The 24,633-nt window shown below is 41.3% G+C and overlaps 3 protein-coding genes across 3 annotated transcripts; 1 reads left to right on the top strand and 2 right to left on the bottom strand.

Annotated features, from left to right (window-relative positions):
• The first annotated feature begins 182 nt into the window (after positions 1 to 182).
• fhl2a (four and a half LIM domains 2a) lies at positions 183 to 5,963 on the top strand. Its single transcript, XM_060929660.1, has 6 exons — positions 183 to 578; positions 1,137 to 1,300; positions 2,319 to 2,493; positions 3,744 to 3,913; positions 4,933 to 5,119; positions 5,282 to 5,963. Exons 2-6 carry the CDS (start codon positions 1,145 to 1,147, stop codon positions 5,431 to 5,433), a joined length of 840 nt encoding a protein of 279 aa, XP_060785643.1. The 5' UTR covers positions 183 to 578; positions 1,137 to 1,144; the 3' UTR covers positions 5,434 to 5,963.
• Positions 5,964 to 6,142: 179 nt separating this feature from the next.
• Positions 6,143 to 14,531, bottom strand: c9h2orf49 (chromosome 9 C2orf49 homolog). The gene is made up of 4 exons (XM_060929661.1): positions 14,399 to 14,531; positions 10,707 to 10,864; positions 10,258 to 10,591; positions 6,143 to 6,856 (listed from the first exon to the last, which is right to left on the bottom strand). Exons 1-4 carry the CDS (start codon positions 14,522 to 14,524, stop codon positions 6,803 to 6,805), a joined length of 672 nt encoding a protein of 223 aa, XP_060785644.1. The 5' UTR covers positions 14,525 to 14,531; the 3' UTR covers positions 6,143 to 6,802.
• A 6,977-nt stretch (positions 14,532 to 21,508) lies between these two features.
• Positions 21,509 to 22,636, bottom strand: gpr45 (G protein-coupled receptor 45). Its single transcript, XM_060928733.1, has one exon. The coding sequence runs from the start codon at positions 22,625 to 22,627 to the stop codon at positions 21,509 to 21,511; it is 1,119 nt and encodes a 372-aa protein (XP_060784716.1). The 5' UTR covers positions 22,628 to 22,636.
• Positions 22,637 to 24,633: the final 1,997 nt, after the last annotated feature.

Raw genomic sequence — 24,633 nt, 5'->3', positions numbered from 1 at the left:
CAACTTCATTCCTAAAATTTCAAGGTGTAGGAAGGTATATGGAGAGAAAGCAAATAAGGCATGAGAAGGAACTGTGACAAAATGACCTGTAGGCAAAACAAAAGCAAGAGACCAGTACAAAAACAATGATATCATGTCTTGGAGGAAGACCGAAAGCTTGAAGTGCAGGGAAAAAAGTACAAATACCAACGGAGTGGAGTGAGAAATTGGGGGGAAAAGTGAGAGGAGGAGCAGTGAGAGAAATTGTAGATGAGAAAAGAAAACTGAAAGAGGGAGTTTAAGTAAGAGGGCATACTTCTCCCAGTTTTCTGAATTTGCTGCCTTATATGGTCAAACTGTGGACAGGGATTTGGTAGAGAAATGCAGCTCAGGCAGTACACAGCTTCAGTCAGCCTCATGCACTAAGAGAGCAGAGGACTTTGGAGCAGGGTGTATGTGTGTGAGAGAGACAGACTGGACACACACAGCAAGACAGTGAGGACAGCTGGCAGTGTGTGAGATGTGTTATGGCGTCACAGGGCTCATGGCAGGGATAAGCAGGGGAGCTTAACACAGCCAGGAACGAAAGAGCTGCAGATGTGAGTACCCGCAATTCTAGCATGCCAACATTCTCCATCACTCACTTTATCACTGTCACTGCCTGCCAGGAACAGTGGCATTAGCTTTGAAAGGTTTTTAAACACAACTTAAGATCTATTTTTAGTGTTCTCAGACCTTTTTGAAATGCAAGTTTTACTGTAATAGTTTAGCAAGTTTTCCTTTCCTTTGATCCATGCAAAGAGTGATGACAGATATACAAAATGACATAACCCTCGATCAGATTGGGTTTTAAAAGGCCAATTGCCTGCACATATATTTCAAATTCTACTAATTTCCAGCTATAGCTAGGATTATGGAGTAGTAGTCAGTGCTTCATCCATTGCTATGTCACTGTAGTTGTTTTAGCACCACATTTCTGTGGGATACAAGAGTTGAGGTTACTCAGAAGCTGACACTTAGAACTGATGGGCAGACAAATAAACTTCCATGCATATGTGATTATCTGATGTTATGACTGATAGTGTGATACTAAGGTGGACAGGGGCAGAATATGTTGACCTCATGGCTTCTGTCTTTCGTATTCCATCTGTCTGAAGGAGGAACGATGACGGAGCGCTATGACTGTCACTACTGTAAGGAGTCCCTGTTTGGGAAAAAGTATGTCCTGCGGGAGGAGAACCCTTACTGTGTAAAGTGCTATGAGAGCCTGTACTCCAACACCTGCGAGGAATGCAAGAAGCCTATTGGTTGCAACAGCAGGGTAATTCAGTGCCTAAATACACTTTAATTAGAGATGTAATATACTGTACATACAGCTGCCTGTTGCTGTAGACTGCACTCTTAAGAGTTCTTTGCTTCCTAAAATGGTCTACATAGAACACTCTCCATTAAGAAAACACTCTTTTGTAACCCTATGCTTACATAGAACCTAAGTTTTTCTCAAGAGGGACAGCTGAAGGGATGGCACAGTGGTGCAGTGGTTAATGTTGTTGCCTGACAGCAAGGTTCTGGGTTGGAACCTCACATGTTCTTCTCATGCATGCTTGGGCTTCCTCCAGGTGCTCCAGTTTCCTCCCATAGTCCAAAAACATGCGGATTAGGTCAACTAGCTACTCTAAATTACCCATAGCTGTGAATGCAAGTGTGAATGGTTGTTAGTTTTTATGTTAGCCCTCTGGTTGAATGCCAACCTGCCCAGGATATAGCCCACCTTGCACCCAATGCCAACTGGGATTGCCTCCAGCTCACCCACAACCCTGATGGATAAGCGGTATACTGTAGATAATAGATTTACAGATAGATGGTTTAACTGAAGAACCCTTAAACATTCATGAGAAACAAACATTGGTGAGAAAGTTTTCAGAAAAAACAGCAGAAATACACAAATATACAGATCAGTAAACATCAGTAATGATCTACACAAAGTAACACTTCAAACTCAAGTAATAGTAGAATGTACAATTTGTGTCTCATGATACATCCATCCATTATCCACTAATCCATCAGGGTCATGGGGGAAGCTGGAGTCAGTTGACCTTGGGTGAGAGGTGGGGTGCACCCTTGGCAGGTCACCAATCTATCACAGGGCTAATGCAGAGATGAACCACCATTCACACACACAGACACATTAGATTTAACTAAATTATATTATCTCTTTGCATAAATGACAAACATACATCATTCAATTAACCTATTACTGACTGCGTCAGTACTTTTGTGGGGAAAATCTCAACACAAAAGGTTTAACCCTACAGACTCATTTGTAACAATGTCCACAGGACCTGTCATACAAGGACCGCCACTGGCATGAGGACTGTTTCCACTGCTTCCAATGCAAGCGCTCACTGGTGGACAAACCATTCTCCACCAAGGATGAGCAGTTGCTGTGTACTGAGTGCTACTCCAACGAGTACTCCTCCAAGTGCCATGACTGCAAAAAGACCATCATGCCTGGTGAGAGATCTCGATATGGGAATTGCATGGCCTACTCTGGCTTTACTATGATTTAACAAATTATTTTTTCTTTCAGAAAATACAGACACTCCAAAAGAACACACTCACAATACCTTCTCAACTGCAGTCTGATAAATGACTATTTTCCAGACTGGGCAAACAGCCTAGCTCTTTGGGAGTATAAAACAGTTCCTCTGTAGAAATAAATATATCACTTTAAAACAACATGACACTCTCCTCTTGCCACTGGAAATATTTTAGCTTACAAATGAAGTTAGGACAGATAATATACACAACAGATCACATTCTGATCTCCAACTCCTGCCACAGTGGTCATTTCAGTGAAGATCTACAATCTTGCAGGATCAGTAACTTGAACTATTAGTACACTGTTAGAATGAACCTTTTCCCCCTAACACTTTAAAAGGCTTGGCTTGTCCCTCTGCTGGAATCTTGCATAAAACAGAGGGTCCCATGAAGAATTCCTTTAAGAAACAAATAACATTTCTTCCCAACAATGTAGACACAAGAACAAGCGTTTCAGAATAACAAAGCTGGTATTAATTTGATGGCATTTTATAAAGTTCGTTTTAGTATGTAAAAGTAAACGGCTTACTGAGAAATCACTCCTATTCAGATTGTAGTATCTGCATCAGGGCACTGGGAAAGATCTCAAAACAATGGTCCTCAATGGATGGATGGATGGATGGATAGATAAACAATTCAGGATTGCTAGGGTTTTATGTGCTTTAAAATGTATGTGAACATGCTTAATTTTAACTAGTGCCTTCACAGTCTTCTCAAATAAAAACATCTCATCTCATTATCTCTAGCCACTTTATCCTGTTCTACAGGGTCGCAGGCAAGCTGGAACCTATCCCAGCTGACTACGGGCGAAAGGCGGGGTACACCCTGGACAAGTCGCCAGGTCATCACAGGGCTGACACATAGACACAGACAACCATTCACACCTACAGTCAATTTAGAGTCACGAGTTAACCTAACCTGCATGTCTTTGGACTGTGGGGGAAACCAGAGCACCCGGAGGAAACCCACGCGGACACGGGGAGAACATGCAAACTCCACACAGAAAGGCCCTCGCCGGCCACGGGGCTCGAACCCGGACCTTCTTGCTGTGAGGCGACAGCGCTAACCACTACACCGCCATGCTGCCCGCATTTAAATATATTAAAGTTTATAAAAGCCCATACATACTATACACATATCCATTCCACAAATCTTTTTTGCAGGCTCCAGGAAGATGGAGCATAAAGGAAACAGTTGGCATGAGACCTGCTTCACCTGTAAGCGCTGCCAACAGCCCATTGGTACCAAGAGCTTCATCCCCAAGGACAACAACAACTATTGCGTGCCCTGCTATGAGAAGCAGTTTGCTATGCAGTGTGTGCACTGCAAGAAGGTAGTCTGTTTTTAAAAGTGGTTATTTCACAACACACCTATTCCAGATGTGTGCCAAATTAAAGGAAAAAACAATGGTTTATTTATGATATGGGGCATTTCGCTGGTATGGGTTGAATCCACTTGTCCCCTTAAAGGAAAAAAGTCATTGCAAATCAATACAAAGATATTCAGATTGATCATTTTTATCCTATGATGAAACATTTCTATACTGATAGGAGTGTTTTCTTTCAGGATTATAATCACATTACATTACAGGCATTTAGCAGACGCTGTTATCCAGAGCGACATACAAGTGCAAAAGTCAGGTTCAAGGAGTGCTGAACTTGTAGACAAGAAAGTTCTAGTGCCAAATGTACAAGTGACAGAATAACACTTAGTGTAAAATTCTGTTGAAGTAACAGCAATCAGCAAAGGAAAAAAGCCAACCATAAATGAGCTGACAAAGTACAACTAAATAGATAAAAATAAAACCCCAACAGCTAACACTGTCATGACCAGGCTAGACAGTACACAGCCTGGGTTGGTCAAGCCAGCTAAGACCGCTATGTGATTATATAATGTCCTCATCTACAAGGAAAGAAGACTGACTGAATTATTTGATGAATACAAAATGACAAATCACATAACATGGCCTCCACAGTCACCAGATATCAATTCAATTGAACATCTATGGGAGCTTTTTGACTGACATGTTAGCACTCTCCACCATCATCAAAACACTAATTGAAAGAATATCTTATGTAAGAATGGTGTTCCAGAGCATTTCTGGCAGTGGCCCAAACCATTATCAGGCTTCATGGTGGTTTTTCATTTAAATTTCTCACCCATCTGTACAGGTGATAACATACCTCGAAAGCTGTGAATTCTGGGAATACGTCCAAGCAGCAGCAATGACAGTGCACAAAACACTCCAATGTCTAAAACAAGCATTTTGATATACAATCTTGCACAAGCTAAAAATAGGTTGGAAGCTTACTGAGCTTCAAAGGAATGCATACTGAAATATTTTCTTTCTAGCCCATCACCACTGGAGGTGTGACCTACCACGACCAGCCGTGGCACAAGGACTGCTTCCTGTGCACCGGCTGTAAGCAGCAGCTCTCTGGCCAGCGCTTCACTTCTCGTGATGACTTTGCCTACTGCCTCAACTGCTTCTGTAATCTATATGCCAAGAAGTGCGCCTCCTGCACTTCTCCAATCAGTGGTACGCATGCATCTGTATTCTGCAACCACAAGGGAATGACAAATAGTTTAGATATGAAATTTCATTACATTTCATATCTGTTAGGATAAATACTAGCAAACTTTGGAGGAAAAAAAAAGATTTGGAGTGAAAACACCATGGTCACAGATGTCTGTGTTTTAGGGCTTGGAGGGAGCAAGTATATCTCTTTTGAGGAGCGCCAGTGGCACAACGACTGTTTCAACTGCAAGAAGTGCTCTGTCTCTCTTGTGGGCCGAGGCTTCCTGACTGAGCGAGATGACATCCTGTGCCCCGAGTGTGGCAAAGACATCTAAGAATTCACATAAAGTAGAGAGAAAAAAAACCTAAAGCATAGTAGCATGGGTAAACCCTGATAAACTTATATAAATCCTAGTCATAGCCATGAATTTTAGCAACACTGATTATAAAGGTGTACTTTTTAGGAACAGGGGAATTAACTTCATTCTCAATAAGAGCTTCAGCATTCAAGTTGAGAATACAATAAATGTCACCAGGTATATTTTGCCTAGCTGTTTATTTCTTTTTGGCATGAGCAATAAAGAGTTACAAAATGAGAAAATCTACTCTCTCTCATATATGTGCATGCTTCAGAACTTTGATTATGTTGAATATTAATGCACTAACCAAATTAAAATGAACTCTGCTAGTGAGCCTTTATGAATTCAGCACTTGGTTCCTATTTTTCACAATCATCAATAAATAAAATGAGTAGTAAGATTGTGCCTGGAATTATATTTGTTAAGATTTCTCAATAATGCTTGTATGCACTCAACAATGTATATAACAAAATCTAAAACTAATTAAAACCTTTACATTTGAAAGATTTTCCTAGTGTATCTTTCTTTCTGGGGAAAAAAAGAAAAACAAACAAAAAAATCCCAACTGCTTTCAAAACATATGATTCACCAGCATCCCTCAGAGAAAAGTCACCTCCTTGTTTTAGTGAGTAAAAGAAAAAGAGCCCCATCTAGAGCTCCATGTGGGAAGCATTGGACAGGCAAATAAGGAACAATCCATGTGCCATTTTTATTTCCCAGGTAAGCCAAATAAAATCTACTTGGAAGAACAACTTTTTACACGTCAAAGGCATTTAAATGTCAGGGTAAATTTAATTTCACTCCTTGTGCACACGTTCAAATATGAATTCACAACTGCTGTCCTGTATGTTGTCTCTGAATTCACAACAACGTTCATTTCTAAAATGACAACAGCTATTTCTGAACAGAGCAGCACAGATGCCCTCCCTAAAGTGACATTAAAACGTATAAAAGCAGAATGAAATGTAAAAACAGACTTGGATGTTATAGATATAATTTGATGGTTTGTATAACTAGAAAGATGTGATGAACATATCGTTATTTATTCAAGTAAAAAGGACATTTTTACAGAGTTTAAAAGAGAAAACCACCTTTTTTTTTTCCATTTAGAACCTTACATACAACACCGATCAAAAGATGCTCATAAGGAAAGTCTTTTAACACTCTGTTGGCACGTCTATGAGGATCTCACTGAGCATGTGGAACAGTGGACATCCAAATTCAGATGCACAAGCTCTTTATCCCCATTATGGCCTCTTCTGCCACAGGGCACATGGCCGAATGACACACACCCATCATTGAAAGGCACTGCTTCCTGTTAGCACTTCTGATAGGCTAACAAAAATCACGGCCATGTGACATGCTGAATCTTCTTTTTCACCTCAGGTGACTTGAGCTCCTGTGTCAAAACAAACAGTCATCCATTATAACACAATAATGCAAATTAATCTCACAGCTGTGACTGTGTACATTCAAGGAGAATTTATTCATCTCATCATCTGTAGCCGCTTTATCCTGTTCTACAGAGTCGCAGGCAAGCTGGAGCCTATCCCAGCTGACTACGGGCGAAAGGCGGGGTACACCCTGGACAAGTCGCCAGGTCATCACAGGGCTGACACATAGACACAGACAACCATTCACACTCACATTCACACCTATGGTCAATTTAGAGTCACCAGTTAACCTAACCTGCATATCTTTGGACTGTGGGGGAAACCGGAGCACCCGGAGGAAACCCACGCGGACACGGGGAGAACATGCAAACTCCGCACAGAAAGGCCCTCGCCGGCCACGGGGCTCGAACCCGGACCTTCTCACTGTGAGGCGACAGCGCTAACCACTACACCACCGTGCCACAGAGAATTTTTAATATTACAAAACATCTCATCTCAAGCGGCTAGAGATGAGATGAGATTACAAAACATAAGGATTTTTTTTAATCCACATTATATTATGCACATTAATGTGGCTGCCAGAGTAACTGAGTACCAGGTTTAATAAATAAATAAATAAATAAATAAAAAGGCATCCATCTATTGGCATCCACACATCTTTGTCAATAGATGAAAGGTAGCCAGCTGAGTCTATCTACCTAAAATAGAAGTTCAGAGAACAAATCAGTCATCTCTGATCACTTCAGATGTGTGCATTTTAAAAAGAGAAAGCCTTTATTTGTCACACACATATTACAGCATAGTGAAATTCTTTTCTTTGCATGTCCCAGCTTGTTAGGAAGTTGGGGTCAGAATGCAGGGTCAACCAGGATATGGTGCCCTGGGAGCAGACAGGGTTAAGGGCCTTGCTCAAGATCCCAACAGTGGCAGCTTGGCAGTGCTGGGGCTAAAACTGCCAACTTTCTGATCAGGAACCCAGAGCCTTGACCGTTGAGCAATGGTTCTATTAATGGAGTTGCCTTTTCTGTGTATTTTATATGAAAACATTAGATACATTAGGTTTGGATTAGCATGCTAGACAAAACAAGTTATACGATGAGTAGACACCCTGAATAACTCTGGTGAAACCATACCTACGGACAAAAAAAAAAAAAAAAAAAGGGGTGCGCGCATGTGTGTGTGTATATATATATATATATATATATATATATATATATATATATATATATATATATATAAAATATTGGCTGGCTTTTTTCCATGGTATATCAGATATATTCCATTCAGCTAGCATGATACTGAACAAGTCGAAGATGAGTTCAATATCATGCTAGCTGAATGGAATATATTTGATATATCACAAAAAAAAGCCAGCCAATATGATTAATATACATATGCACACTTTTGCCCGTTGGTATGGTTTTTCTCTTGTAAATACGTGTGAAGAATATCTAATGACTTTTTGGTAGCCTTTCAGGTGTTCAATGCGTTTTTTTCTTTCCTGGCAAACAAAGAAATACTTCTGCACAGCAGAAAACTCTCATTGAATACTCACATCAGCTCCGATGTGTGACATCATGTTGTCTTGACAACCATGCAATATCGTAAACCATATTCAATGTTCATTCTCCATTGGGGAGCATGACATAATACACGTAGGATAAGCGATATGCTAATAATATTGCATGCTATCAAACCAAATGAATGAAACCTGCTAGAAGGGAATAGAATACATGTTTTTATTCCATCAAAAAAGTGTTCTTTCTGTATGTATAATAATCACCAATATTCAATGAGCCAGATAATTGTTTTAGTATAAATACACAGGTGATTATTTTTTTTTAATTATTAAAAAAAACGCATTTCAAACTTCAAAAGCAGTATGCAAATGTAATAAAAGGTGGGCACAGACTTCTCACTTATCTATTCTGACTCACATTAAATACTTTGTTTTGAAATAGACAAAATAAAGCACAATTCCACCTTACGTTTGAACAGTTTTAAACCAAACTTCACAGCATCTTTAATACTTTTAAGAACATCGTTTTCTTTCAGAATTTGTAATTCTTCCTCACTTAAAGTGACAAAGCGATTGGCCGCCATTTTACTGAGTCATTCAAGGTGATTATTGAGAAATGATCTAAATTTCTCGACCAGTCAGCCTGCACGGTTTTCTATAATCACCTGCATATTTATACTAATAATTGATTATCAATATTCCCCTTTTCCACCAACAGGAACAGGTTCCATTCTGGTCCGCACACCAAATTTTGAACCATTCAGAGCATGTCGACCAAAATTAAACCTGAAACATTGGTTGGAACCAAAAGATAGCTGGTTTTTAGTGTGAACTATGATGCCATCAGTGGGAATGTCACTAGTGTGGACAGGAAGCAGAGCGCACAAATGGAGAACGCAATGGAAAAGGATAAATCTTCAGAAAAAAAGGGAATGAAAACAAATATCTGCAATAACAGAACAAAAGCTCGCAGGTAATCAGTTCCACCAGCGCTCCACCATCATGCTACTACTGTTTATTTCCGTTGTGCAACACCCTCTGTTCATAATGCATCTTTGATTACAAAAGGTTCTGCTCAAACCTGGCGAAAATGCAGACTGGTTCGCTAACTGACACCAAGGTTCAAAGACTCCTGAACATAACCAGTTCAAGAACCTGTTCCCTGTTGGTTGAAAAGTAGCTACAGAGGGTAGGGCCTTCTTTGATTATTCCAACACCAGCAGCCTGCACAGCTGACGAGGCAAACAGGGTCCATGGATTCTTGCTATTGATCAGAAATTCTGACCCTACCATCTCCAGGAGGTTGCAGCAAAAATAAAAGATTTATCAGACCAGGTACTCTTCCTTGTGTGCCCACTGTAGCCTCAGATTCCTGTTCTTGTCTGACAGGAGTAGAACCTGATGTGGTCTTCTGCTGTTGTAGCATCTCCATCTTAAGTTTTTAAATGAGTCATGCGTCCTGAGATGTTTTTCTGCACAGCATGATTGTAAAGAGTAGCTGTTTAAGTTATTTTATCATTACTGTATCAGCAGTTTCTGAAATACTCAAACATCCCATCTGGCACCAACAACCATACCACAGTCAGTCAGAGTCACCAAGATCACATTTTTATCACATTCTGTGATAAAAACTGATGTGAACATTAAATTATGTGCTTGAAATCTGCATGTTTTTTTTTTTTTGCATTGTGTTCATTTTGCAATCCGCCACATGATTGGCGGATTGCAAAATGAACAGTACAGGTGTTCCTAATAAAGTGGCCAGGGAGTGCATGCATCTAGGTTGTGATTTGTTAGTTATCCATAAAAATCTATGAGTTATCTAAAATCATGAGACTACGCAAGTGGAACTGGTTTATAAAGTGTACATGTTCTGACAGTACTCACAGGGCTCTCAGGCACTCCTGAGCTTGAAGCTCCTCGCTTTAGCTTTGTGCTCATGCAGTTGGACTGTGTTGATGATGGAGCTGAGGAGCTATTCAGGCTGCCATTTCCTGTAGGACTCCTGGCACTTCCTGCTGAGGCCCAGGAGGAAGAAGAGTTTGTGGAAGAGCCTGAAAGTTTACGTATAGGGTTGCTGAGATTGATGCTGGAAGGTGGGGATTTTAAGCGATCTGTAACTGGTAACTCATCAACTCTCTTTAGTTTAATGCTGCCAGTTTTGGTGGAGCTGCCATCAAACACGATCAAGGGCCGCTTCCTGCCACTATCTGTGATCGGGCTGCAACAAAAGATAAAAAAGGTGACAAGTTAAGAGGAAATACAGGACCGGTTTACAGAATACAATGTTTCACATGAGTGTTCATTTTTAAAGAATAAACTTTGAGTTCAGTCACCTGTGTGCAGTAGTCAAATTCTGGCGTGAATTTGTCTTCTCCACTCTTTCCCCCCATCTGTTATTAGGGAGGGCTCGCTGTGGTAGTGGGATAACATGCTGGATATACAACTCTGTGAGGTGGTCAGGGTCTTCACTGTCATCTGTCTTTATCTTTTTCTGGAAAAGAAATTTCAGAAGGAGGTAATTCACTTTACTGAATGTCTACTAAGATGATATACTAAGAGGATGTCAATATTGGATCAGTAAATAGATATCGATTGTGATCTCAGAGCTCTATCTTATAGAAAATAAAACAATTGGGATCAGTAATCTGTGTACCTGGACGACTGAGTTTCTTCACAGATAAATTGGGATCAGTGTAAAGGCCAATTTATGCTGACAACCCAGTCCTCGCAGATAGCGTCGCAGACAGTGTCTGCTTAGCCCCCCCCACCTTCGCAGACGCTCTGCACGCACCTCCCAAAAATTGTGACCACCGCAGAAGCCCCGCAGACGAGAGGGCTCTGATTGGTCCACTCTACATCCGCTGTACACGCACTTCCGCTTCCCTACTTTCCCGGTTTGGTTTGTTTTCACGACCGCCATTTTTAAAAACACGAGCGAAGATGGAGCAGCATGAAGAGCGGTTGATTGAGGAAGTACGTACATCTATACAACTCCAGTTCTAGTCATTATAAAAAAAAAAGAAGTTCTAGTCATTATAAGTAACCAGAGGATAAACACTCCACTAACCACACCCACCAACTACTCCTAGCGACTTCGCGCCCCCTTGCGTTGTGCCGGTGAATAACATCGCGCACGCCTATTACTCCCCGCTCAATGATAAATTACAACTGTCTGCAAAAAGCTATCTGCGAAAGCCTTGTCGCAAGAGCATGCAGAGGCCTTAACTCTACCTAACAGTGACAAGCTAATAAATAAAATACAAATTAAAGAGTTATAGAAAAACAATGTTGGGGTGGTGTGATGCTATTACAAGCCCAAAGTTGATTCTTTTCCAATAACAGGATATCCTGAAGTGTTTTTCCCTCTTAACATCTCATCTCTCATCTCATTATCTCTAGCCGCTTTATCCTTCTACAGGGTCGCAGGCAAGCTGGAGCCTATCCCAGCTGACTACGGGCGAAAGGCGGGGTACACCCTGGACAAGTCGCCAGGTCATCACAGGGCTGACACATAGACACAGACAACCATTCACACTCACATTCACACCTACGGTCAATTTAGAGTCACCAGTTAACCTAACCTGCATGTCTTTGGACTGTGGGGGAAACCGGAGCACCCGGAGGAAACCCACGCGGACACAGGGAGAACATGCAAACTCCACACAGAAAGGCCCTCGCCGGCCACGGGGCTCGAACCCAGGACCTTCTTGCTGTGAGGCGACAGCGCTAACCACTACACCACCGTGCCGCCCTCCCTCTTAACATTTTTCTTGTTAAATGTATCACTTATAAAAGCAATTAACCATAGTTCCTTCAGCAGTTTCTCTTTTGCTCTCTCCTTTGAGAGAGCAACGTTACTGAGAAATTCCCTCTGACTTTCCCATGTCAGAAACCTTAAGTGTTACAGCCTTAACTCTGACTGTTACAGTACTGACACTGGAGACTTCTTCCAAAAATGCTAAATAAATATCTCCTCAGGAAATGTTTTAACTTGGCAAATGTATTTGTCAAACATATTGAACATTTTAATCTGTTTATGTTGAGTGTCCAGATTACAAATTCCAGTGTAAGGTGTTAGTATAGAAACAATAATGTATTATGCTATCTTCAAGTCCTGTTGGAGATATTGTAATTACGAGGTGAATGCACATGAGTGCCACCACAAACTCTAGAACTCGTATTTTTCCATGAGCCTTGACTGTCTGAGTTGGAGGTAAGTCAATAACAAAAAGTCATGGTGGCCCCCATTACGTATAGCAGAGAGGAAAACTGTCGTGGTAGGCTAATTTAATCATGTTGATAGTTCAGATCTTTATTTTCTTTCAAGCAAACAAAAAATGCTTTCTCAAGTGATCCCAGTTTACAACCAAAACCACCTGAACTAAACAGGTCTAAAATTGGAGGCACAGTACTACATGACACACCCACTTTGCAGAGCCGTCATCTTGCACACTACACCAGCCTTATTAGAACTCTGGTTAGGGTTGGGAGGGTGTGCCGTGGGGTGAGGCAGGTGTGTCGTATAGTCTGCGAGACTGCAGATAAACCCTTCTCACTTGAGCACACATCACGTCATAATTACCATGTCTGGATGACGAGTACACACAAATTACTGAGGAGTGTGTGAAGGCAGCATTAGAGCAAGCGCCTTATTATAAAATCATCTTTTGGCTGCTCCCAATTAGGGGTCACCACAGCGGATCTTTCGTCTCCATTGCTCCCTGTCTTCCGCACCCTTCTCTACCACACCTGTCACTTTCATGTCCTCTCTCACCACATCCATGTATCTCCTCTTTGGCCTTCCTCATTTCCGTGTGCCTGGCAGCTCCATCCTCAACATTCTCCTTCCAACATGCTCTGCATCTCTTCTCAGTTTGTGCCCATACCATCTCAGTCTCATCTCTCTTAGTTCAATTCCCAAACTCTCCACATGTGCTGTCCCTCTGATGTGCTCGTTCCTTATCCTGTCCAACCTCCCATCACAAATCTCAACATCCTCAACTCCGCCACCTCCAACTTTGCCTCCTGTCTCTTCGTTAAGGGTACGGTCTCCAATCCATACATCACAGCTGGTCTCACTACTGTCTTATACATCTTACCTTTCACTTTTGCTGGGACTTTCCTATCGCAAATGACTCCCGAAATCCTTCTCCAACTGCTCCACCCTCTTCCTCACCTCACTATCGCAGCACCCATTTTCCTGCACAGTTGACCCCAGGTACTTGAATTCACCAACTTTCTTTACGTCTACTCCTTGCATCTTCACTACACTCTCATCCCCATTCTCATTGATGCACATGTATTGTTTTGCTCCTGCTCACCTTCATTCCTCTTCGTTCCAATGCATCCCTCCACCTCTCCAAACCCAACTCAACCTCCTTTCTGCTTTCACCACACATCACAATATCATCCGCAAACATCATGTTCCATCACTATGGCAAACAAGAAAAGCGCCTTATTATAAAATGGTTTCTCAAATCTGATTGGCTGAGCCATGGGTTCGAAGTTGTAAAACCTTCGGTATGCGTACACTTGTGGCCACATCACGATAAATGAATTATTAATACACAATGTTTTTAAAACAATAAAACTGTTACACTACAGCCATAACTCTGCCCATGTGATACCCTAACCTTTGCCCTTTGCGTTGCTCAGCAACCAGATCTTACTATTAATACACTCGACTGCGTGGCGGAAGAATAGGTGCAAATATTATTAGCAATTAAATAAAATGTCTTGAACCTTGGGATTTTACAATATTTGTTTTTATCACCGTTTTATAGGAGCAATAATCTACCCATAAGACATGTTACAATGAATTCAGTTCGGCTAAAAGGTGTTAATACTGCGCACACAGAGCACAACCGTGTTAAAGCTGTCGGATTAATTAGTAAACACTCGTTAACAGCTCGCAAAATCGATTGCAACTTGATAGTATCGCTTTTAATAAATAAGATGAGGTTAGCTTCGGCTAATCGACAGCTTGCTTAGTGATCTGCAGGAAAGGTGCACACTTTTATCTGACCTCGTGTAAGACGAGTTTGAGAAAATCCCGAGATAGAAGTTCAGGGTGAAGCAACAAGTCAGTTTCTGAGACATCTCCATCAGAATTCCTCATTTTCTCCTCCCGTCTATTCCTGCTGGAAGCCATTTCCACTTCCGGGAAAACACGGAAGTATCACTTAAAAAAAAAAAAAGTATTATTCGCCGATTAGCAACGCGCCTCCTACTGGCCTGGTGGAAAACCCCTATATAGCACTGTGCAAAAGTCCTATTAGGGTGACCAGACCATAGATTTACATAGAAGACTAGATTCCTCACCGCACCATCTTACCACAGACAAGGGGTATGAACATAGATATCCTATGGGTATGAAGACTTACGCAAGCACAGCCCAGCACTCACATTATGATTTAAAGGAAATCAAAGTACTGACTTTGATGACAAGATGATGTGTGTGTCTGTTTTAATTGTAGATGTTTATATCAGTATGTTTAGTTTTATTTTAACTGCACATTGGAGCCTAGTCAAATGAAATTTCAATCTTCTGTGCTAACATATATTGACTTTGACATGATAATCAGCTTTGAATGTTCTTTTTGTAAATGTAAAGATATCTTTTTATCCTTGGAAGTATAACCACGTGATTAATTAAATGCTTTTTTGTCACAAACTACCGTGAGTCGCTGTCACTGTTTTATACTATTACTTACTCGGGCAGTGCATTTGTTATTATGCTATGATGCGAGTTTACATTTGTTATTATGCTATGATGTGAGTGCATTAGGTTTCTGAGGTGGATGAAGTATTTCTGAAGTTTCAGAAGTGAGTAAGCTGTTTATTTAACTTTAGCTTCCCCTACGGCCCTATCACATGTAAAAATCTCATCTCATCTCATTATCTGTAGCCGCTTTATCCTTCTACAGGGTCGCAGGCAAGCTGGAGCCTATCCCAGCTGACTACGGGTGAAAGGCGGGGTACACCCTGGACAAGTCGCCAGGTCATCACAGGGCTGACACATAGACACAGACAACCATTCACACTCACACCTACGGTCAATTTTAGAGTCACCAGTTAACCTAACCTGCATGTCTTTGGACTGTGGGGGAAACCGGAGCACCCGGAGGAAACACACGCGGACACGGGGAGAACATGCAAACTCCACACAGAAAGGCCCTCGCCGGCCCCGGGGCTCGAACCCAGGACCTTCTTGCTGTGAGGCGACAGCGCTAACCACTACACCACCGTGCCGCCCACATGTAAAAATATTTTCACTAAAAATTGGAAATAAATTGTATGGTTATTTGTCCTAAGGCCGCAGTTATCCATAAGTATGCAGTGTTAGGCTTCTCACAGCATAGGAATTTCAGCATGCATCCTGTCTTACAGTCTGTAGTATACTGAAATATTTTCGCCAAGCTATGCGTATTTTTTTAAAGCATAAAATGATTATCTCATCTCATCTCATTATCTCTAGCCGCTTTATCCTTCTACAGGGTCGCAGGCAAGCTGGAGCCTATCCCAGCTGACTACGGGCGAAAGGCGGGGTACACCCTGGACAAGTCGCCAGGTCATCACAGGGCTGACACATAGACACAGACAACCATTCACACTCTCATTCACACCTACGGTCAATTTAGAGTCACCAGTTAACCTAACCTGCATGTCTTTGGACTGTGGGGGAAACCGGAGCACCCGGAGGAAACCCACGCGGACACGGGGAGAACATGCAAACTCCACACAGAAAGGCCCTCGCCGGCCCCGGGGCTCGAATCCAGGACCTTCTTGCTGTGAGGCGACAGCGCTAACCACTACACCACCGTGCCGCCATAAAATGATTATTCATCATTAATATCATAAATACATACTTCCGTTTGTTTTTTTATATAACAAACCAAACCAAACCGTTTGAATATCGATTGAAATTTGAGGAAGTTACGGTCATCTGAAAAGTACATATCGCTACCAACACAATGTAATGGGTAAGCCAGCTGTCTGAGGTAAGATGGCCGCCATGTGCGGACATTCGACTTTGTTGACGGGCAACGGGGACGAGGCATCTAGTCTTCTATGTAAATCTATGGACCAGACGTCCCGATTTGGGGTTGTGTGTCCCGAGTCCCGACAAAAGTCTGTCGGGACACGGATATGTCCCGGTTTTCGCCACTCGCGACGTTTGCGACTGAGCAGCATGGGAATCATTAGCGGAGAAATGTCTGCATTTACTCATCTCATCATCTCTAGCCGCTTTATCCTGTTCTACAGGGTCGCAGGCAAGCTGGAGCCTATCCCAGCTGACTACGGGCGAAAGGCGGGGTACACCCTGGACAAGTCGCCAGGTCATCACAGGGCTGTCTGCATTTACTATTTTGATGAATTGACAGGAATCGCAAACTTTCCTGGTTACTGCCCCCTGGCATGGGTGTTTATTTAGCCACATTATTCCAGACAACAGAACGGGTTGCCATGCAACAATAAAATAAACATTAACTGGCGCGAATGTTTGTCTAGCAGCTAGCAGCAGTAATGCCACAGCAATTATGCCGAAAAGAAAATGTACCTTTTCCAAAGATTTACAGGGCACCTACCCCTTCCTCCGAGAGGTGCAGAACAATGCGCACGAAGCCTACTGCACACACTGTAAGTGTTCCTTCTCCGTAGCCCACGGTGCTAACACCGATATACAGGATCACATTAAAACGGCTAAACACAAGCAAGGCTACTTTTCCTACTGGAAAAGATTCACTCTTCTTGTAAATATATGTAGGCTAATGCATTTTGTTTAGGGTGGGTGGATTGACAGTCGCCTTAGCTTCGTTCCTGTGCTTTGTTCTTGTACTGAGTTGGGTAGCCTATGTTGCAAATGCTGTGCGCTCCTGTGGGGGCTTCCCTCGGGCTGTTGCCCCTCTCCTCCTTTATTGCTGTTTTGTTTGAGTGTATATTCTCAAATCACTTGTCTCTTTTTTGTTTCTGTTTAACATACCATTCTGACAGTTTGGCCATAATGTGTTGAACAGCTTGTTGCAGCTTCCATTAAAGTGTTCACTTTTGTACACATCTTCTTGCTTTATTCATTCAGTTGTGGGGAATGGTTAGTAAGGTTGATTCTGACCTAGGCTATGTTGAGGTCACATATCTACTTTTTAAGTTCATGCTATAGTGCATACAATTTTAGAGATATAGCCTACATGTGCATCTGCATTCTTCTTGGTGTTCTCACAAACAGGTGAAATAAATCAGTTTAAATTTGGCCTATGGACATAGCCTGGCCTATTCTCAGCCATTACAAAATCTGTTGTCTGACCATAAATTAACTGATCTGCATACCACTATGCTACTAGATAACAAAATGCCTGTTTGTTTTATTTCATGTGAGATGTTGATAAATGTGAGCTTCAACAAAATGATAAGAGCACCTCTCTGTCACGTTTACGTAAAAAAAAGGTGTGTGTGCACGAGCATGGTCGCGCGCAAAAGTGTCCCGGTCTCGGACTAGGGAAATCTGGTCACCTATAGTTTTATGACTTCTACATGATCGAGTACAAAAATATTTCAGATTTCCAAACATTTCTTTAACATTAAATGTTACAACAAAATGCTTGTCAGTAAATAAATCAGCATATTACGTCATAGACCACTTTTCAGACAAAAAAAAAAAAAAACACATAATGAAGGCTGCTGTGTTTTGCTGCAAAAATAAGAAGCAAGTGACAGTCAAAGTCTCCTGAAGAACTGTGGCTGCTTCTGCAACACGCTCAGTAAACCTTACAGCTCAGTTTCTTATAAAACTATACAGTGGTGCTTGAAAGTTTGTGAACCTTTTAGAATTTTCCATAATTTCTGCATAAATATGACCTAAAACATCATCAGATTTTCACACAAGTCCTAAAAGTAGATAAAGAGAACCCAGTTAACAAATGAGACAAAAATATTCGACTTGGTCATTTATTTATTGAGGAAAATGATTCAATATTACATATCTGTGAGTGGCAAAAGTATGTGAACCTTTGCTTTCAGTATCTGGTGTGACCCCCTTGTGCAGCAATAACTGCAACTAAACGTTTGCAGTAACTGTTGATCAGTCCTGCACACCGGCTTGGAGGAATTTTAGCCCATTCCTCTGTACAGAACAGCTTCAACTCAGGGATGTTGGTGGGTTTCCTCACATGAACTGCTCGCTTCAGGTCCTTCCACAACATTTCGATTGGATTAAGGTCAGGACTTTGACTTGGCCATTCCAAAACATTAACTTTATTCTTCTTTAACCATTCTTTGGTATAATGACTTGTGTGCTTAGAGTCGTTGTCTTGCTGCATGACACACCTCTTGAGATTCAGTTCATGGACAGATGTCCTGACATTTTCCTTTAGAATTCACTGGTATAATTCAGAATTCATTGTTCCATCAATGATGGCAAGCCGTCCTGGCCCAGATGCAGCAAAACAGGCCCAAACCATGATACTACCACCACCTTGTTTCACAGATGGGATAAGGTTCTTATGCTGGAATGCAGTGTTTTCCTTTCTCCAAACATAACGCTTCTCATTTAAACCAAAAAGTTCTATTTTGGTCTCATCCATCCACAAAACATTTTTCCAATAGTCTTCTGGCTTGTCCACGTGATCTTTAGCAAACTGCAGATGAGCAACAATGTTCTTTTTGGAGAACAGTGGCTTTCTCCTCGCAAACCTGCCATGCACACCATTGTTGTTCAGTGTTCTCATGAACATTAGCCAATACGAGAGAGGCCTTCAGTTGCTTAGAAGTTACCCTGGGGTCCTTTGTGACCTCGCCGACTATTACACACCTTGCTCTTGGAGTGATCTTTGTTGGTCAACCACTGCTGGGGGGGGGGGGGTGGTAACTATGGTCTTGAATTTCCTCCATTTGTACACAATCTGTCTGACTGTGGATTGGTGAAGTCCAAACTCTTTAGAGATGGTTTTGTAACCTTTTCCAGCCTGATGAGCATCAACAACACTTTTTCTGAGGTCCTCAGAAATCTCCTTTGTTCGTGCCATGATACACTTCCACAAACATGTGTTGTGAAGATCAGACTTTGATAGATCCCTGTTCTTTAAATAAAACAGGGTGCCCACTCACCTGATTGTCATCCCATTGATTGAAAACACCGGACTCTAATTTCACCTTCAAATTAATTGCCAATCCTAGCGGTTCACATACTTTTGCCACTCACAGATATGTAATATTGGATCATTTTCCTCAATAAATAAATGACCAAGTATAATATTTTTGTCTCATTTGTTTAACTGGGTTCTCTTTATCTACTTTTAGGACTTGTGTGAAAATCTGATGTTTTAGGTCATATTTATGCAGAAATATAGAAAATTCTAAAGGGTTCACAAACTTTCAAGCACCACTGTAAAAGGGTAGTCACACCAAATACTGACTTTGTTTAGTTTATTACTGTGTACTGCACATTTTAATATTTTTCTTTTCAATACTAAGATTTAATTTATTTTTGAAGCCATCTTTATATTTCTTTGCATGTGCCTAAGACGTTTGCACAGTACTATCCATCCAACCATCCATTATCTACAGTATACTGCTTATTTGTCAGGGTCGTGGGGGAAGCTGGAGCCAGCCCCAGCTGACTTCAGGCAAGAGGTGTGGAAGAGCCCAGGCAGGTCACCAATCTATCACAGGAATACACAGAGATGAACAACCATTTACACTTTCATTCACACATCTTTGGACTGTGGGAGGAAACCAGCGCACCTGGATGAAGCCCACAAACGTGCAGTCTCTACACAGAAAGGTATGAGATTTTAACCTAAAACCTTTTATATTATATACATATATAGGATTTTACAACCATTTATATAGGTCTGGGATATTCAAATGAATATTACATTTTGTCATTCTTTGAACTGCTGAGTACATCTTCATTGACCATATGTTTAAACTTAATTTTACACAACTGAACATAAGCTATTTTCAATAACATTATGAGTAGTAAAAGTATCATATCTAATGCAGACAGCCTTTCAAAATGTAGATTTAATACAAATTATGGAGATCAGCAGTTTGTAAAGACAGTGAGTGGGGGAAATTAAAATAAATGAATCAAAACAATGGCATTCAGTACCTAAAAGCTTGTCAGTAATTTCAGTACTTGCTGACCTCTTAGTAAAATTCATTCATCTTCAGAAACCTTTTTTTTTTCCCCTTGTCAGTGTTCAGGTTGACTCAGAGCCAGGAGCACTGGGAGCAAGGAGGCAACACACACCAGATAGGATGCCAGTCTAATACAGGGCACTACACACACACACACACACACACACACACACACCTAGGGCAATTTGGTGTAGCCAATACACATACCAGCAGGTTTTCTGGAGGTGGGAGGACACCAAGAGGAAGAGGAAACCCAACGCTACTTGCTGTGCCACCATGCTGCCCTGTTAACAGACTTGGAGACTGCTAAACCTGCTCAAAAGCAAGATGTTGAACTCAGGATGCACAATCACAACTAAATGTTTTCTGATATATTTTCATGTCCATTGCTGGTTTTCCTTGGCTTAAAAAATATATTTATGAACTCAGTGCCTATTTATCTTCTAACATGACTTCTATAAAAATCTAAATGTGTAATTCCCTTACACTTTGAGAATGTATAGTCTTTGCAATATAGGTTTAATCATGAGGCATTGTTGCATTATTGCATTATTTTATTGCATTATTTCCATTCACATGGCACGATTCACAAGAACTGTTTTATTTGCCAATATCCATGGTTTAAAATTGTTGTGATTATTTCTATACATATAGCATTTTACAGAAACAGTGGCTTCCTTTGCTTGTACTGCAATGATGAAGTGTGACAAATAAAAATCTGATTGTCCATGCTGCTTTTCAGTGTTAGGTCAATTTAAAACATGGGGTTTTATTTGTTAAATAGTATGTTTTTTTTAACTGAAATGTACAGATTAAAAAATCCTCACCAGTAATTGTAAAGGATACAATAACTGGTATCGGTTGTTGAAATGAATGTGTAAGTGGCATTTCTCATTGTATCCCTTGCAGGTGTTGGTCAGGGAATGTAAATTATATGTTTCAGATGGACTTTGAACAAATGAAAGTCTGGCCACATTTCAATTTCCAAATTCAAACGCTAAACTGCAGACTGGGTCTCACTGCTACAGATATAAATATTGCTGGGTCTTATGCGTCTGTGACTTCGACCAGGGACCTTGGGGCAGAGCCTGTAGGTTTTGGGCATGAAATCTAAACAGGCTTCACGAAATTTGCGGATCCTCCAGCAGTAGATGACAGGGTTAAATACAGCCTTTAGGTAACTGAGCCACAGAGCCCCTATGCTGACTGGATAAAATGCTGGACTGAAGTAGAAGCGGCGACTGAAAACGGCCAACAGGCTCACTACTGTATGAGGCAGCCAACACACTGAGAAGCCAATGAAGAGGATGAGGATAGTGGTGAAGGCCCTGGTTTTGAAACTCATGTCCACGTTGACCTGTGGGGGGCGCTGGAGACCTGTAAGACCCAGCTTGAGCCCTGCACAGTCTTCAGCAACATGGGTGTGAATGCGCAGCGCATTTCTCCTCACTGTGTTCAGAATGCACATGTAGGAATATAGCATGACACTAAATGGAACAAAGAAAACTGCCACTGCTAACAGCACCATGTAACCCCGTTCCGCCAGTGAGTCACTATATCCCAAGATGCACTGGGGCACCCGTTCCACGATGATACCAGTTCTCCAGCTTACAATTGATGGAAGTGCCACACAGAAGGACAAAGCCCATGAGGCTGCGATCAGAACTTTGGCACGATGTGGTGTTAACTTGTCCTGCCTCTGCACAATGATGAGAAAGCGATCCACACTGATGATGAGCAAGATGGAGACACCCTCCAGGACAAAGAACCAGTAAAGCATGACAGAGGCTCGGCAGAATCCTACTCCGAAACTCCAGTCCGTGGAGGCCACAGTCACAGCAGTGAAAGGCATACACAGCAGAGAGAGCATAATGTCTGAGAAGGCTAGCGTGGCTAGAAGCAGGTTGATAGCTGATCGCATTGCTGGCTTCTGATAGACGATCAAACACACTATTGAATTGCCTAAGAAACCAATGGTGATCATGAAGATCATGATGCCGGCCAAAGCCACCCTAACCACAACAGGAATTAAACCAGCCTCAACCTCCTGCCGCTCAGGCTCTGCTGGTCCAAGCAGGCCACATTGTTCCAGAGAACTGGCATTGCATACAGACATGGCAGAGGCTACCAAGCAATATCAGTCCCTGCTTGAAGAGTCAGCGCTAATCCTTTGCCATGGTCCACTGATCAGTCCTTTTGGCAATCTATAATTAAAATAACCTAAGACAAAAGAAATTATGAAGCATATGTACAGTATATTAGTACAATTCTGCATTTATATCATCCTGTAAATCATAAGGAAACAGGTCGCATCTTTTTCTATTGTGTGTGATTGCTATTATGCTTATACTGATTTTCTATGTTTAGGTATGGGTCTAAAGAGAAATTTTACAAACTGACTATGGACATGATGTGTTTTCATAGCATTACTTTAACCCTAGACTCGGCTGTTTTTTTTTTAAATCATCAGATTATAAATATGGTTTAATATCATTAACTGCTTGGCCTGTGATATAGCTAGTGTTCAAGGTTTAAAAAAAAAAAAAAGTATGAAAAGACTGTCTCTTTACAACACAGCTACACTGAACTGCAAATCCTGAAGGTTGGTGTAACACAGAGGCTCTTTTCTGAATGCATGTTGCCTCATTTTCTCTAGTTCCCCCCCATTTGACTTAATTTATTTTTGTTAGAATCACTGCATCATAAAACATGTTCTTGCTGAAACAGTTCATTGAATGAACATGATAAGAACATAAAAAAATTAATCACTGATAATTAAACACAGTTTATCTTGGTCTAAATGAGTATTCCCAAGAAGAAAGACCATTCAAATTAGGATTAATGTTTATCTAGCAGATAATAAATAAATACTTAATTAAAATGTGTTCAGCACTCATTTGACTAATGAGAAAAGGAAAATGTAAAAATGTTAATTCATCACTTAAGACTAACATTTCTTTAGCCTCATTCTTACAAAATAGACCTGAAACATGACACAGATCTATATTCAGTATACCAAAATTATACATTTGTGACATTTGAATAAGAAATCTTATAACTACTCTGAGTGAATGTTATGAAAAACAGGATGTGATGCATGCCTAAAAACAGACAGACCATGACATAGTTTAGATAAAATACAAATATTCTACACACACTCACCCAATTGATACTCCCGTTCCCATGGTTACTGTGATGACAGGAAGGTCATTTAGTGCTATGGAGAAAAATGCAAGAGAGTTCAACACCCTCCTCTCATACACGCAGAGTCAAATACCTTAAAGTTAAAAATATCCAAGGACCTGTAGAGAGCGAAAGAAGCAGAATACTGTTCATCAACCCCCCATCAAATACACCAAAAAATCATGAGAATAATTTGAGGGCTGAAACAATTGATCAACGATGTCAGTAACTTGGATGACGATTGTTGGCAATACTAGTTCAACTGATGTATCGGTAGTAACTTCACTTCATTGAAGGAGAAGAACGGTAATGGATACACATTAAGAAGCTTGGGCAGGATTGAATGTAGCACGCAAGAGCTATTTAAAAATTCATTTTTCAAAGATTACCCTATAGTTGGTGAAAAGTGCTAACTGCAAAGTCATTTGAAATTTTCAAATGTTTTATTGTGCATGGCATTTTCCTATGTGGGTGGCACGGTGGTGTAGTGGTTAGCGCTGTCGCCTCACAGCAAGAAGGTCCGGGTTTGAGCCCTGTGGCCAATGAGGGCCCTTCTGTGCGGAGTTTGCATGTTCTCCCCGTGTCTGCGTGGGTTTCCTCTGGGTGCTCCAGTTTCCCCCACAGTCCAAAGACATGCAGGTTAGGTTAACTGGTGACTCTAAATTGACCGTAGGTGTGAATGTGAGTGTGAATGGTTGTCTGTGTCTATGTGTCAGCCCTGTGATGACCTGGCGACTTGTCCAGGGTGTACCCCGCCTTTTGCCTGTAGTCAGCTGGGATAGGCTCCAGCTTGCCTGTGACCCTGTAGAACAGGATAAAGCAGCTAGAGATAATGAGATGAAATGATGAAAGACGCTTTAGAAACTGATTCAAATGTGCAAGATAGTCTTGCACCCTGATTGGTTCAGAAAACGTGAATGACAAATGTTGTGAACTTGA

Source organism: Neoarius graeffei, chromosome 9 (genome assembly GCF_027579695.1).
Source record: "Neoarius graeffei isolate fNeoGra1 chromosome 9, fNeoGra1.pri, whole genome shotgun sequence".
NCBI classification, from domain to species: Eukaryota; Metazoa; Chordata; class Actinopteri; order Siluriformes; family Ariidae; genus Neoarius; species Neoarius graeffei.
This window is presented reverse-complemented; position numbering and strand designations above follow the sequence as displayed.

Bases quoted from the DNA above. Each gene is read 5' to 3' on its own strand.
- fhl2a (XM_060929660.1), top strand. From the start codon at position 1,145: ATGACGGAGCGCTATGACTGTCACTACTGTAAGGAGTCCCTGTTTGGG. The intron at 2,494-3,743 runs GTGAGAGATCTC...TCTTTTTTGCAG, and splicing joins CAAAAAGACCATCATGCCTG to GCTCCAGGAAGATGGAGCAT. The intron at 5,120-5,281 runs GTACGCATGCAT...TCTGTGTTTTAG, and splicing joins CTGCACTTCTCCAATCAGTG to GGCTTGGAGGGAGCAAGTAT.
- c9h2orf49 (XM_060929661.1), bottom strand. From the start codon at position 14,524: ATGGCTTCCAGCAGGAATAGACGGGAGGAGAAAATGAGGAATTCTGAT. The intron at 10,592-10,706 runs GTGACTGAACTC...CTTTTGTTGCAG, and splicing joins AATTTGACTACTGCACACAG to CCCGATCACAGATAGTGGCA. The intron at 6,857-10,257 runs GTGAGTACTGTC...GTTTTGACACAG, and splicing joins CAGGAGTGCCTGAGAGCCCT to GAGCTCAAGTCACCTGAGGT.
- gpr45 (XM_060928733.1), bottom strand. From the start codon at position 22,627: ATGTCTGTATGCAATGCCAGTTCTCTGGAACAATGTGGCCTGCTTGGA.